The sequence below is a fragment of the Teleopsis dalmanni genome, chromosome X (genome assembly GCF_002237135.1).
Source record: "Teleopsis dalmanni isolate 2A chromosome X, ASM223713v2, whole genome shotgun sequence".
NCBI lineage: Eukaryota > Metazoa > Arthropoda > Insecta > Diptera > Diopsidae > Teleopsis > Teleopsis dalmanni.
Window position 1 is genome coordinate 53,542,787 of NC_051848.1, and position 17,765 is coordinate 53,560,551.

Here is a 17,765-nt window from a genome sequence, read left to right on the forward strand (position 1 = left end):
TTGATTTTATATTTATGTACTATATAATTTATACAAATATTAATAAATAATATTTTTTTAAAAATAAATATTGAAGTTTTTTTAAAGAATAATGTAGCAGTGGTTGGTTGGAGTGGAGGATATGCACATCAAATCTCTCTTGAGCACTTGTGTCCATTGTGACACTATGGATTGAGTATTGTTCCTCCAAGGGGATTAGAATAATCAGCAAAATGGATTTAAATACTAAAATAGACGGCACACAGATAACGTTTAGAGAACGTCTCTAATAAAACAGGTTCCAAAAATCCACAATCTTCTTCATTAATTGGCACTAATAAGATAAAGCATACAAGACTTCTAAGTCATATAGAAGACGTAATAAACTTGTCCCATATGTTTGAAAAAACTGTAGGTCTTTTCGCAGTTTTTTTTTTATTTTTTATTTATACAGCAAACTTTTTAAAATCGATTAAACGGAGAGCGAAAATAAAGTAGGTAAAATAACATGTTTAAAGTTGAATTGTTTATATGCGTTGAATCGATTTCAAGTCCCAAAGCAATTCAAACAACTAATTCGACTTAACAATAGCAATACGGAGCTGATGTTCTCAAACAGATCTAAATTTTGCCTAATCGTTAACTTATAAACCGGACATGCTTATATCAACTAAGCATAACTTTTAAAGATGAGATTAAAGGACGCTGACACAAGCGAATTCAGTGGAATTCCGGGTGACACATTCGCTATTATAACTCCTCGAGCGACTCGCTTCCATTCTATTGGTTTTATCAATGAGCAAATTTGTCATACTTGGTGTCAGGGTAATCCATTAGTAGTTAATGAGCTACCACTTCCTTCCTTAATGAAGTGGTAGCATCATCGAGCTGTCAAACACAATTAAATGTTGTCGATTTATCGAATTAGAATACTTTGATAACAATATAATCTCTTAAAATGCACTTATTGCCTAGCCACCAAGATCGAGGATAACACTTTCTACGATAGTACTTAGATTCTTTAGTCTATGCGCATAAGACAGCAGCTTTCAGCTTTCAGACATGGAAGCCAATATCATGAGCGTTATTTATCACATGATATGAAATGATTTATTATAAAAGGTGATGTGGAACTTAACCTACAGCATAAAGATGCTTCCGTGGCAGTCATAGGTCCAATATAACTTTTTTTAATGATTTGTACATACCTACGTGTATTGATTCAATTTAAAATTCTCCATCTCTAAAGGGAGTATACAGAAACTTCTTTAAGGGATTGTTTTAGAACTTATTTAAGATTCATTTAACAATATTTAAACAAAAAAATCTAGTAATATATGTAGGTATAGTACATATCTAGCGTAAAATAGTCTGAAGTACTTTAAGAAGACTTGAAAACGGTAGCTCTCCTAGTATACGCTATTGACACCTCAATTACAGAAGGTGATTATAGAAATGAGCACGAAACAGGTAAGGTGATAAAATGAATATCTACAAACGAAAAAAAATCTTGCAATATATATAAATATTTTAGAAATATAAGTAAATAAACTGATAAATAAGAATATGGATTGCTTAAGATACAAAGAGAATTGCATTCTAAGAAGTACTTATTTTCAAGGAACATAACATGTTTGATAGGAAAATGTGCGGAAACTGGTCAGATAAGACTATATATTGTAAGTTATATCAATAATAAAGATGATATCAATGTAATGGATATATTATGGCTAAAGTGAAGACTATATTGAGATAACAGTAAAAATATATTGTGGAGCAAGATAAATGCTTTCAGTAAAAGAGTTTAGATTATATTATGGTATTAGTAGTATGAGTGGATTAAGGATATGTTTATAAAAACACACCTCATTGTCTTTTTTAATGGTTCTTCATCATATGCAATGTATGTAGTTACTATTGTCAATATATACTGAATATCCCATGCCTTGATATCTTAGTCGTATTCCAATTAGTACTCTTACTTGACTTACTAAGGACAAATTTTTCTGTAATCTTTTACTGTGGATGAGTAGATTTTGTTTGCTCTTCAAATAAGCTAAATATAATTGCTAAGACCTTGAAAGAGTTCTTTAGGTGACTTCATACTAAATCATTTATTTAGTCCGACACCGAAGAGTTACTATTTGTATTATATGTTTCTGTTCTTGCCATTTTTACTGCTAGAAGTACTTTTATAGTATAACTCTGTGATAATACTTATTGGAGATATAATAAATATTAAGTATCCTTTAAATAAGCGAATTTATTGACCCAAGTTTTGTTAACCGCTTACTTGAAATGAAGTGGCTTCATTCTACTCATTATGGATATAACTGAAATATATCACAGATGTCAACGACATAACATACCTAATAACATAGTATTGAAAAAATACTGACTGACAACTTATTTTGTGCTCTTCTTAATAACAAAATGTACTAGTTGAGAATAAATCTGTTGACTTGGTATTAGCCCATTTACATAATATTGAAAAAAATATCATATAGAAAATGTAAAGAATCAAAGTATAAATATCAAGTAAAAATTCGGAACACAACTTTTAACTTTGCTTCCTTGCTAAGTAGGTGAAGATTCTTTCTGGTACACAAATGCATAGACTTATTGGACTTTGCTATGAGAAATTAAAGTGGTTCCTCTAAACGTCTCATCACTTTTCTTTAAATATTATCTAATTTGTTTTTGATCCATAAGATTTCTTAAAACACAAACATAATTTATATGAAATGTATTTTAAAAAATTTATAATCATATTAAAAATCAATAACCTTTGCTCTACTTTTAAAAGTACTACTTAAAATTGATTTAGAATTTTTATTCGGCTAAAAACTTGTACATAGAAAAATTTCATTTCAGACTGTCACAACTCATCTGATATATAATGAGATATATTTGGTATATATAATTTGAATGATATATTCTGTCCAAAATCACATATATATCATTTCATATTTGCAGACAGACAATAGGTCGATTTATTAATATAGAAACAATATGTGTAAAATCAAAAGACTTACTAATCTAGTTTCCTCCCCTTTATTGGATGTTGTACATATACATTTCATACCCTTAGACTTTAGACCCTACACTATAATTCACAAAGCTAGTGGTTTGGATTATTATATATTGTAATGTTCTTATTTATCAAATTAAATTTAGATATAATTCAAAATAAAATGGATCAAATGGATTAAATTTGAATTATATTAAAGTTGACATTTCATTATATTATATTTTTATCGTACATTATATACCTATATTGGTATTGCTATATATATGATTTTATATTGTTATATACAATATTCTAATTTTTCACATTAAATTGAGATGTAATCTAAAATGGGATTACAATAAACTTGATTCATTTCAGTATATTATACATTAATCGTGATCTCGTCAAGAAAAAATGAATTATAATATATAATATAAATATAATAAAATTGTGATGTCCTTAAACTTCAGTCTTCATTATTTACATTGCAGGTTTAAACAAAGATATATTTTCATGGAATTTATTAATTTTAAAATTATTAACATAATTATTCATATATTAATTAGTTATTAAAGTATGTTGTTATTGTTAAAGTTTTATTTATATAGTTTGACTGTCATTTATAAAGACACAGTCGTTCCAACAGTGATAAAAGTAAAAGGACTGCCAGATAACTCTCTAAACTTCGAGCGGCAATTGGAGTTTATAATTTCGAACTTAATTCTTACGACATTCTCTTATTATTAACATTGAATTATATCGCTATAATCTATACAATCACGCTGTATTGAATAAGTAAATTATAGTAACTGAGAATTATAAGATACACTACTCTCCCATGCTCATGCTCTCTCCTGCGTATGCTCTCCCAGTTATAATTGACTGCATTGCGTATACAAAGTTAGAGAAAAATTTAATCACTATGAACTATTATTTGACCATAATATGCAAAATAGAATATCAGAAAATAATAACTATTATCAAGTCCAGAAATTATGTTTATGGAAATATCACAATTTGCAGATATAGAAGGTATTGAAAATAATAATATAGATTAATAACTGAGCAGAAGTACAAAAATAATTAGTAGTAATAATTCTCTTCTGTATTCCTGCTTTCAGGGTAAATTATAGCAAAATATTTGCTATCCAAAATGAGCCCGTCATAGAGCACGTAGTAAATCATTGTTGTACATAACTATAATTTGAAGGTGCTAATAGTAAAAATCAAAAAAACCAATAAAATATTCTGAAATGGAACACAGCTTCACATCACATCAATCTGATCAGATGTGGAAATATCTTTGGAATAATGTATTGAGTTTACGTCTAATTACGCATATGAAATGCTTCGCCTACAAAGTAAATAGAACTGAGTAATTACTAAGGTTTATTAGCTACTTCTTCTATGACGAAATTGCCGCAGTGACAAGTAGTCATGCCCATGCTCGATTAAAGCCTATCTCCAATGATTACTGCCAAAGTCGTGCATTAGAGAAAAAAAAAAAATGTTTACATTTCTTCTTTTTCAATTATTCGGCACTCTAAAGTGCCTAAAGTGATATAGATTTACTCTAGATTCGATTCTTTCAAAATTTCTGTCAAGTATAACTAGTTTTGATATTTAAGATATTGCCTTAAAGCAAACAAAGTGGTTTCTTATCATAATATTTAGTTCTCTTTTAAGAATTAGGGTGCAGATTTGAAGTTTTTTTACATACATATATATACATATATATATATACATATATATATATAAACTTCGGCTTCCCGGGGTCAGTTCTACTTTTACACGATAGCTCACTCAAAGCATGACCTATTTTCTTTACAAGACGATAAAATCAAAACCCAATGACGATGAGAATAAAAGTTAACGATTTAAAAATGGAATCGGGGAGTCCATTTCCAAGCAATTGGAACACTTTGATTAACATTTTTTTTTGATTTTTTAATTTTTAATTTTATTTTTAAGTTTTCAGATTTTTATTGTTTTTATTTATTTTTAAGCTTTTTTTTTTTGTTAAAATGAAAACAAGATTTTTAAATTTTTATTTCATTTTTATTATACTTTGGACGTTTATTTCTTAGTTAATAGTTTACTTACTAAATAAAAAAAGTAATTTGTATATAAGAAATAAAATAAATATACATGAGACATTAGTTTAAATATTTATTACATATAAATTTTAATTACATTGATATTTTTTTTTAATAAAAGAAGTGAAATATAATTTAAATTCTTTTGAAAAAAAATTAACGACAGACCTGAGTGGGGTTAGGAGTAAAATTTTTTAAATGCATATTAATTAATTAATAAGTAAAATATTTTTTGTTTTTTGAAATAATATTTTTTACAAGGAGATAGTTTTTTTGTAATTTATATAACTGAACTGAACGTTCTCACTTAAAGTTAAAAGCGCTTATTATTCTGTATGTCTTCATTATTTTTATTTTTTTTTTTGTGTTCAAATTCATAAAATTTCTTCTTAATTTTTTTTTTTACCGAATTACATTACTGAGCTCAATTACATCAATTCTTATTAATTATTTCTTAAATGATATATTACACATTTATCGTTAACATTTATACACCGATTATTTGAATATATATAATATCTTAAAATCTAATATAATTTTTAATTTATATAATTTTTATTTTTTCTATCATATTTTTTTTTTTGTTTTGCTCTTATGGTTTTAATAAAATTTATTCTTCTTTCATAAGTTTTCTTTTTAGGTTTCTTCTATAATTTATTTATTTCATTTAGTTTTTTTTCCTTTAAAATTATTTTTGAATTTTTCAAATAATTCCTTTTTGACGTGCTATTAGTAAATCCTTTAAATTTTTCTTCAACCTTTTTATTACATTTGGTACTCTAACGCCCACAGATCAAACGTTTTATAATGAATAGGTCAAGTTGTTGGAAAGTGCTACATAAAAATTTTTTGGTCGCCTTTAGGATTTTTTAATTATTTTATACGAGCAAGTAACTACATTTGCCTAACAAATACATTTATAATAATTCACAAACTACTGTGTGATATTTAAAAATATATTGATATATGCTTAGTTATATACGACCAATCATTCAACACAGATTTGAGACCAACAGTCATTGATCCGACGCGAAAAAATTTAAAAGGATTAGCAGTTATCGTTTGGGGCAAACTTTCTTCGAATTAGTAAGAGACCAAATTATCTGTTCTGCATTCAGTCAATATTTTAAAATTTTTTTTTTTTGTGTTTATAAACACATCCGATAAATTCAAAAAATAAATAAATCTGTAAACCAAAATTTTATAAGTTCATCGATACATTAAAGTCGTTACTGACCGACCATAATTATTCCGAAAATAGTAGTATTTTTTCTAATAACAAGACATTTATTTATTTATTTGTTTATTTTTTTTTTTATTTTTTTTTCATGTTTTTCTTTTAATAATTATTAATACACAATAAAACATTTCTTTCTTAAAGTAGTCAATTTTTTTTTCTTTTACTCCTTATCGTGTTAAAAATTTTCAACATCAAATTACCTTGGGTTTCAATCTATGAATACTGCAGAATTTGTAGTTTTAATAAAAATATTTTCGATTTAAATAAATAATAAAATAAATAACAATTCTTTTATTTCTAAAATATATACGCTTATTTTGTTATTCATAGCACTTAAAGTATAGTTCATCCTCGGTCAATCCTGAGGTAACCAAACCCTACAAATGCCACAATATCCATAGCCTTGAAAGACACAAACAATGAACATAGACTTATATAAAACTATTCGAATACATACACAGTTTCTATATAATGTCTTTTAATATTTTAATATATATTTTTTTATTCTGAATGCTCATATTAACAACTACACACACATTACAAAGACAAAGGAGCTGTTAGTGGTGCTAAATTTTACATATAGTACTATTCTTATAATAGATTTGATTAATTTATTTAATACAACAAATAGTTTTAACATTATTTTATGCACTTAAATTTTGTTTTAATTTTTCGTAAAATTATTTCTGTATTATTAATAAATTTTAATATAATTTTTTTTTTCCATTTACATTGTTAAAATTTGCAATATTACTTCTGGAATTGTTATTTTAATTTTTTTACAATTTATAATTATATTATAATATAAATAATAAATCATTTGTTTTAATTAAAACTTTATTTATTACTCATGTACCATTTTAGTATATTAATTAATGTCTGTAATTTGTTGTCTTACCTCTTTTTGTTATTAATTATATTAATTATATTATATATTATGTGGTCATTTTAAGTTCCTTTTACTTTTACATAGTTTTTCAATTTTTATTCATTTCATATTATTTGATATTATTTTTATTATATTATTTTATTTTATTTTATTTCATTTTATTTTATATTGTTTTATTTAAAGTTATTTTATTTCATATTAGTTTATATTATTTTATTTTATTTTATTTTATATTATTTTATTTCAAGTTTATTTATTTCGTAATTTTATTTTATTATATTTTATGTTATTTTATCTTATTATATTTTGTATCATTTTATTTTATATTATTGTATTGTACATTATTTTATTTTATTTTATTTTATTTTATTTTATTTTATTTTATTTTATTTTATTTTTTTTTATTTTATTTTATTTTATTTTATTTTATTTATTTTGTTTTTATTATTGTATTATAATATTATTTTATTTTATATTATTTTTTTTATTACTTTATTTTATTTTATTTTATTTTATTTTATTTTATTATATATTATTGTATTATATATTATTTTATTTTATATTATTTTTTTTATTACTTTATTTTATTTTATTTTATTTTATATTTTTCTTTTGCATTTATTTACCTTTATTGTCCGTCTTCATAAATTTAAAATATGGTTGCCTTAACTTTCATTACCTTTTTTTAGCTTTAATATTAGATTATTGTATATTTATATTCCATTTATTATTTATTTGAACATTTATTTTACTTACCTTTTTTTATTTTTTACATTATTTGGTTTAAATATTTAAGTAAAAACTCTTTTATTAAATTTGTTCTTATTTATTCTTTTTTTCTTTTTTTATTATTATTTATTTTTATTTTTAACTATTTTTGCTTTTTTTACCAACCACTTATTATTACATATATAAATTTATATATAATAACAAATAGTCAGTTGTAGCTAATGAAATTAATAAGTCGAATTAATTTAATTCATGAATTTTTAATATGTTTATCAAGTTCATTATTATATTTTTTAATTTAGTTATTAACTATAAATTATTTAAAATTAATTATATATATTCAACTTTGAACTTTATTGATGTGAAAAGAATATTAATAAAAAATGTTTTGAAATAAAATACAAATTAAAAACAAAATATATATAATTTTATTTATAGTTAAGAACGATTTTATTGATATTGAGAGTGCATTTATAATAAAAATAAATATATAAAATTTAAGAAAACCACCAGTTATGAATTCAGTTATAATAAAACTACATAAACGCAAAAAAATTAAAATTTCAAATAATTATATTTTTAGAAAATCTATAAAAAATAGTTCGCATAATAATTAATTTTTAATTAATTAATTATGAATTAAATAATATTAAAATTAAGTTTGTGTAATAATAACGGAAAAAATTTTACTGGTAAAGACTCCTAACAGTTTATATTTAAATTTTTTATTTTGATATTTAATATAATATAATAAAATAATTGCTTTTTTTATTAAGGTTATTAATTTTTATTAAGGTTTATAATTGATTATTATTCAAAAAACAATTTTTAACCATTTTATTTTATTTTTGTTAATATTTTTATTTATAGCTGTTTTTATTTAAAAGAAAAATAATAATAATTTATTGTAATTAAAGTAAAATTATTTTAATAATATGTTCATATATATTCATATTATTTCACTATTATTAAACTCACAACTGGCTATTTAACTTTTTTTCATATGTTGAGTTGTAATTAATTTTTATTCATTTTTTTTTTTTTGAAAATAAGTTTTGTTATATATTATTGAAATTTTATTTGTTATTCAATTTTTTTCATGTGTTATATTATAATTATTTTTTATTTATTTTATTTTTAAAAAATAATTTTTGTTATGTATTATTGAAATTTTATTTGTTATTCAATTTTTTTCATATGTTATATTATAATTATTTTTTATTTATTTTATTTTTCGAAAATAATTTTTATTATGTATTATTGAAATTTTAGTTCTTTTTATATTAACTTATATCAATATTACATATATATTATATTATTACATTTATTCATTTGCATTAATTGAATAATTTCTTATAGATATCTTATGTTTTTAAAATATTTATCAGAAATGATTTATTTAAATATTTATTTATTGCAATTCCTTTGGTTAGACATTGAAGTATTTTTATTATTTAATTCCATAAATTTTTTTATTTCTTTGATTTGTAATTATTACTATTTATAAGACAGGTAAGACAATGATATACTCAATTAATGTTTTATAATTTATAATAATTTTTAATTTTTTGTTGTTATTAATCATTTAATTTATTTTTATTTTATTATATTTTTTTCTTCTGTATTTTATTACTGGGTTTAGTTTATTTATTATTATTTATTTTTTAATATTATTGTTTTTCATTGCCAATTTATTATAATTTATCGTATTCATTTAAGTAAATCATTTGGAATTTAATTTAGTATTTATTGTAGTGGCATTTTCTAACACATATACTAACACATTAATTAATTAACACATTTTTATTGATTTTTTTTTTTTGATCTGCTAACGACGAATATTTAAAATTTTTTTTTTTGTACAATAATCCTCTCAAAAAATTTTTTTTCTTAAATGATATCTTATTTTGTTAGTAAGCATAGTTTTGTTGACCTGTATATATAAATTATTTTATTAATTATTGATATACATTTTATATTCTTTTTTGTAATAAACCAATTGCATGTTGACATATAATATATATAGTATTTTATGTATTAATTATTATTTTTATTAATTTGAATTCCGTCGTTAGTTTAGTTTAGTTTTTAAGCCATTGTGCTATATTGCAATAATTATTTTATTTATTTCGTTTTCATTTAGAATTGTTTATACATATAAGTTTTTCATGTTATTTATATTATTAATATTTTTTTAAATAATTATGCATTTAATGTTTAACTGTTTATTAGTTACAACCTTTTCTTATATTTCAATTTATTATTTTTAATGTTTATTAATTATACAAACTATTCATCATTAATTAATTTGTTATATATTTAATCATTTTTTTTACAGGCGTACCTTTATTATGACTAAACTAATTTTATTTTTATTGTATTTTATTTTTATTTGATTTTATTTTCTATAATTACAATTATTATTTATTATAATTCGAATTACTTCATTTTTTTTCAATATTTATTTGTTTTATTGTTTTTAATTATTATATTATAATAATTTTGTTTTTTAATATTGAAACTTTTTTTTATTTACTTATATATTATTATTTTATTTTTTTTTTTTATGTTTTGCATTTACAACAATATTTATTTATATAGCATATATTTATTATTTTTTTTACAAATTTTAAATTTTATATGCCGTTTTTTATTTATTATTTATTATCATTACTTATTATTTTTTATTTTATTTATGATATATACTAATTATTTGATCTATTAATTTTACAAACTTTAAATTTTGTATGTCGTTTTTTATTTAATATTTATCATTTATTATTATTATTTATTAGTTATTATATATAAATAAATATATTTATTATAATTATATATATATTTTTTAATCATTATAAATATTATATATTTAAATTTTTTGCAATTTTTTCATTTCGTTAAATAACTTTTATCTTCGGTTTAATTAAGATATATATTTTTTTATTTTTATTTAACTCTTTCTTTGTTATTTATACCACACTATTTTAACTTGTTTTTTTATATTATAATTTTATACGTTTTGTTATTTCATTATTTTAAATTTATTTTTTAATGTTATTATTTCTCATTTACATTATTTTGTATTTCATTTATTTTTACTCAAAACATTTTTTTAAAGATATTTTATATTTCATTATTTTAAATTTATTTTTTATTATTATTATTTCTCATTTTATTATTTTATTAGTATTTATTATTTATTATTATTATTTATTATTTTATTATTTTATATTTAATTTGTTTTTATTTCAAACATTTACTTAATTTTAATAATCATTTATGCATTTTGTTAGTAATTTTTTTATACAGTTTTTAATAATATTTTTTTATATCTTCTATTTTTTCTTGAAGAATTTAATTTCAAATTCTTCGAACTTTTTATGTTACTTAAATTTATTCTTTATTTTTTTTATGAATATTATTTCCAAATAATATTATAAATAAATAATGATTTATTAATTACATATTTTTTATTATTTATATATTTGCTTATTCATAAAAATTGTAAAATTGTTTATTTAAAATTCATTAATTTTTATTTACTAAATTTTTTTTATTTTTGTATTTAACACTTATTTTAACATGTACTAATTTTTTTTTTAAATTTTTGGAATAGGTGCTATAATTAAAAGTTTTTTTTTTTGTTGAAAATTCAATTTAATAGATATTTCGGTACCTTAGATTCTATCTGTTGTATAATAATAACGTTCACAGTGTAATCCTTTTATATCCATAAATAACATGGCCAAATTCAATTACGAAGCATTTGGCTACGATCGTTGCCTAACTATATTTTTTCTGAAACTTATATATACTTTTAATAGAAAAAAAAAAATAAAAATTATGTATGTTGGAGTTAAACCATAAGTCTTAAAAGCTAATGTATTTTGTGGCAATAATAAAAGTTTTGTTGCTACTATTTCTGTAAATTTTGTTGTCCATTCATTACTGTTTCTTATATATCATTATTATGATTTGACATTTACATAATATAAATAAATAATAAATCAAAATTTTTTAACCATCTTAACAATTTTTTTTTTTTTGTTATATACACTGTTTTGCATTGATATTTGATATTTTTTGAAATTGAAATGTTTTTTTTTTCTTAATATTATTAATCAAATCTATTACTTTTTTTGTTTTGATCTATTTTTTTTTTTATTAAAACTTTTTTTTAGTGATTATTTTTATATGTACACATATGTGTATATTCATTCCTTTTGGATAATTTAAGTTACTATTTCTTAATAGAGTTGATTTAAAAGTTTTGTTGAAAATAATCTTAAAAATACCGATGAAAACCTTTAAGTTAACGCAGATAAGCTATATAATTCCATCATTATAAGTGCATTTACGACATGAAGCCCATACCAGCTACAAAAAAAAAATAGATTTCATCTCTAAAAATGGTAGTTTATTTTCTCATATATATTTTTTTTTTTTGTTGTTATGAATTTCTATTGTTCATATTGCGATTTATAACAAATTTTAGTTGCAAAAGACTGCAGAACGGCGGTATTTCTTAGTGCTTGTTTTTAATATTTTAATCCTGTAAGTTTCTCTCTTCCAGAGTTCTGTTTGTGTCTCCAATTTATCCTGTCTATATCTACAGCTATCTTAGTTTTCTGTCAATCTTTGCTTGTTACATTTTTGGTTATTTTTCTTCTCTACACCACATATCTTCTTTCTCTTTTTTACAAACCCTTTTAATAATATTTTCACTCATCTTTTTCATTACAATTTTCAATGCCAGCTTTAATCTCTATTATCTTACTATATATATGGTGTTATTTATATACTTGCTACATCTTTCTCTTATATTTTCTCTCTCGCTTTCTTTCACTTTTTCACGAACTTTCTTTAGATGAACTCAAAACACGTTGCTGCAATATACATAGATTTCTGGGTTATATTTGATAACCTATTGCAAGTTCCAGAACTTTCTTTCTATATATCGAAACTTAATTTTTTTTTTTAAATTTTTTTAAAGTTTTCTCTTTCTTTTTATTTGCTATAAACCCAAGTTTTTTCTTCTTGTCCTACTTTTTCGTCCTATTTGCCCTTATGTTTCTTTTTCTTGTTAATTTTTTTTCTACCCATTGGATTTTTCCCACGTCGCCTTACGGCTTTAAAATTAATATATTCGTAAATAAATAAATATATATATATATATATATGTAAATAAATGAAATTGTTTATATTATAAGTAGCAATATTACTTTTAGAAAAATATATAAAATCAGTAATTAAGCGGCTATGACAAGCTCAACATATATTAAATATATATAGACATATTATATTATATTACCACAAAATATTTAATATTTATATAAAAAAATAATAAAATATTTTAAATTTAATAATTATTATTTCATAAATTAATCAGTTTAAATATTGAAAATAAAATGACAAAATTATTTAAACATAACGTGTGATCTGTGTATGAAATTCTGATAGACAAATCTGTAATTGGGTGAAAGTGGGACGCTCGTTGGGTAGTGAGGCCCAGCAATAAGCCATAATAGTGAACCTGAAAATACAAAAAAAAAAGGAAAAACAAGAAAAGAATAATTTTAATAATTTATTACAAACATTGCTTGCTTATTAAATACAGTTTAATGTTTTTTATATAGCTGAAGGCCTCAGTAGCCAGAGCTATATCTGTACTATATCTATAGTTTTATAAACTAAACTAAACTATCATTATTAATAAATAATTAGAAATGTTTCTTAAAATACTTTTTTATATACGAAAATGAGTTTCCTATACTTACAATTCATCAGGACAATTGTATGGTTGAGCCAAACGATAGCCATCCTTAAGGTAGTGTTCCATCTCGTAGGGATCGATTTCGGCATATGGTAATTTACCCAATGTGCACATTTCCCACATCAATACACCGAATGACCAAACATCACTGCCTTCATTGTAGTGTTTCTTTTGTATAGCCTCTAGTGACATCCATTTTATGGGACGATTCTCACCATCACCCAAGCAATTATAATCAGCTGGGAATAAGTCACGGCTAAGAGAACTATCGGCCAATTTAACACGCAATTGATCATCAATACTATAATTAGAAAGAAGTAAACGATCACTTATCTATCTTTTCATAATTTGTGAAGAAATTATAGAATATGCTATTCAACTAATCAAACAATCCACCATGAGCGTAAAAAAGTGAGCTCATGCATTCCATATTTATCATATTATATATATATTCTCGTGATTATTTTATGTAAAGTTAGTTTTAATGGTAATGAAAAATAGTTTTATTCAGATGTTTTTAAAAATTCTTTCTTTTGTGGAACGTATTTCAAAGATACATATTCTTCCACAAACTTTTTATGGAACATACTTTATTTTTTTATATCCTGTGATAAGACAGCTGTTTATAATAATTGAATAAACGTTAAAAATCTTTTCAATGGAAATATTATGAAATATGTTGTCCAACTATTTACGCAATCCACAATAGGAGTAGTCAACTGTGCTAATGTATTCCACATTTATCATATTGTATATGGTTTTCCAGTAAACTTTTAATGTATATGTTTATGTTTATCAAATAACGAAGAACCAAGTTCTCTCGATTCTATCGTATTACTATGAAAATTATCTCTATAAAATATTTCTTATATACAATGGGCTTTAGTGAGGAAATTTGTGAAACTTATGTATAGTATTTTGATCACACAAGCATATATACCATATATAGTAAAATAATTGATCTGGAATATATTTAACACCTTACAAATGGAATGTTTTGTGTTGAATACTGTGGATCTTGAGTACTTTGTGGCATTTATTGTAGATCTTATGAGGATGAGATAATTTTATGGAATATACTAAGGTATTCGAACTAAATTTGATTACTCACTAATTTAACGTTCGATTAGCTTTTCAGTGTAATCTGTTATAATTTTGCTTAAATTGGTATAAATGCCTTTGTCGAATGAATTTGTAAAAATAAATATAATTAATGAAATAAATTATTTTATTTAATAAATAAAATAAAATAAAATACAAGAAAATAAAATATTTTATGTAGATTAATTTTACCAAGATATGTCTAATTGCTTTGTTTTTTACGAGTGGAACTTATTTTTTCGATGTGGAGTATTGACAAAATTCATAATTTTGAAGTATTGAAATATTCAGAATTACTCACTACTCATTCTATAAATGTTATATAAAAAAAAATAGCAATAAAAAATACCAAGATTGTGAATGTGTATTGAATACCCCAATATTCCACAAAAAGATTTGAACTTTTTTTATAAACTCTTTGCAAATGCATTCCACAAAAGTATAAAAGTCATTTTAATGACACTCTCGGTAACTAGTTGAGTCCGTATTCAGTAGACATTTCCATAAACACATTTTACATAAAAGTATCAATATAATCGGTAAGGGTACTAAGACTCTTACTGAGTCAACGTACTGCCGACTTTCCAGTTTCCGTCTGAGTCACTTTTTTTATGATAAGTTTTTGTGGAATGACTTTATAAATATATGGTAAAAAAACTGCTATTCCTAAATTTATTTTAAATAGTTTTTTTAAACGTAAAATATTAAAATATTTATTTTTGTGTTTTATAGAAATAAACTTTTTTATCAGTACTACTTACACGCAGTTCCGAGCAGCAACATCCTTATGTATGACTCCGTGATTATGTAAGTGTTCCATTGCCATGGCCAATTGTGAGGACATCAACACAGTTTGTATGGTAGTAACGCTACGAGCATATGATGGTTCTTGTAGGAATAACTTTAAATTACGTGCATTACTGCCAGCAGTGTAGAGTACGAAAGGAGTTGTGAAATCCTCAATCGAAACACCGAGAATAGAGAGCACATTGGGATGTGAAGCCTCATACAACATTAATCCCTCTTGCAATAGTAATGAAACCTGCAACTGATTTGCGTGTTGTGCAACAGTCTTTACTAAAACTTCTTGGCAATCATTATAAGTGCCACGATAAACGCGTCCATAGGTGCCCTCTTGTACAAGGCACGACAAACGTACGCGACACTTCTGCACATTCAACTCATTCAGACGCCGATTGAATTCCTCCGGCTCATGCTCATACTCACGGAATGGTCGTGTTAGTGTAGCATATGTAGGCGTAATAGTAGAGGGACAAACATAAATCGAATTGTGTGCCGTTGATGAAATGGTGGGCAAACGTTGGAAACTTGATGTCTTAATTAAATGCACACCATGATTTTGGCGTTTGCTTGGTCCTTTTGCACAATAAGCGATGATTATAAGTGATGCTACCAGTAACAATGCCAAAATACCACCAATTATGAGAGTAACAAGCCCACCAGTGGGTGGCACAATAGTCTCCTTCAACATGGGATCAAACGCATTCAATACACCAGTCGAGCCAACACCCAATTCATTGCCATGCATAACGTTATGTTCTTCATTCGATAAGTGTTCGTTACCAGTTTCGGAAGAGTAAACATTGCCGGAAGCATCAACATTACCATCATGTTGGTCATGTAACCCAGCACCATCAATACCATGAGCAGTATCAACATCATCTGGACCATCACTTAAACCATGTAAATCGTCCTGTACACCGGCCAAGCAAATTTTCTTACGGCGAAATAGCAGGTCCGTTATGTTATTCGTTTGTCGGTCCAATATAATCTCAATGGCGATGGTCACTTCAACTTCAGCGTCACGTGTACCTGAGCATTTCATGCCAACAGTGAATGTCTGCAGCTCCAATGGAATTTCACCGATGCGCGAAATATTCAATGTGGGTCGTGGCAGCACCGATGGTTCTGATGTTATTATATTGATGCTGTATGGCAAACGATGATGCGCCAAGCTCTGCCAAGTGAAAGAGATATCGCTGACGTTCGCCGGTACTGGTACGGCAAAATTCAATGCATAATCATTGACTTGGCCATCGCGCACATAATACAGTTCAGCTTTGATACCTGTAAGAAGAAGATAAGGTGAGGATTATTTAAATGAAAATCAAGAAGGATACAATAAAATGAAATCACAAACGTTGAACGAGCAGATAAATTAATAATTCTGTATATGCGTTGTAGGGGGCGCGCCGAAGGGCATGCAAAAAAATGCTGAAAATTAAATGAAAGCAGTGTAAGCACTATAATCTGTGGATGCTGGAAAAGTTGTGAAAGCTGCAGGGAAACCCCACAGTAACAGCATTTCAAATAAGTTGCGGCTTAGAATATTTTTATATTTATTTTTTTTTTCCTTCTATTCTATTCTACCTTAAGGTAAACAGTTGCGAACGACTTGAATTTGTAGTTAGTTGCAGGTGATAGGATTAGTTTTATTAAAAACAGAAACTCTAATAAAATCAACGAATTGGAAAAATAGAAAAGTGTCAACGGATGAGCTTGTAATGGAAATTTGAAAACTTTGGAAAAAATCGAAGTTTCGGAATAGTAGAGCTGGAATAATAGAGCTGGAATAATAAAGCTTGAATAATAGAGCTTGAATAATAGAGCTGGAATAATAGAGCTGGGATAATAGAGCTGGAATAATAGAGCTGAAACAGTAGTGCTGGAAAAGAAGAGTTAGAATAGCAGATTTGGAAAAGAAGAGCTGAAATAGCAGAAGTGGAAGAGAAGAGCTGGAATAGTAAAGTTCGAAAACAATTTTAAAACCAAGTTCGAAAAATAGTAACTGATCCTGATCCTTAATATTACTAAGCTATGTCAACGGTTACGTTTTGAGGAAGTAAGGTAATATATCACGAATGAATGGATTTACTCAAATGTTGCTTTATGACTTCAAATAAAAATATGTTTCATATGTAAATATTATA

General features: G+C 24.1%; 1 protein-coding gene across 1 annotated transcript in view; it reads right to left on the reverse strand.

Annotated features, from left to right (window-relative positions):
* Positions 1-13,361: 13,361 nt before the first annotated feature.
* The window catches only part of LOC119687606 (tyrosine-protein kinase Drl), a 180,182-nt gene continuing 175,778 nt past the window's right edge, over positions 13,362-17,765 (reverse strand). The window contains exons 2-4 of the mRNA XM_038101985.1: positions 15,576-16,902; positions 13,718-14,014; positions 13,362-13,473 (exon numbers count right to left, since the gene is read on the reverse strand). Of these exons, the coding sequence (XP_037957913.1) occupies positions 13,362-13,473; positions 13,718-14,014; positions 15,576-16,902 (1,736 nt within the window). The remainder of the gene's footprint in view (positions 13,474-13,717; positions 14,015-15,575; positions 16,903-17,765) is intronic.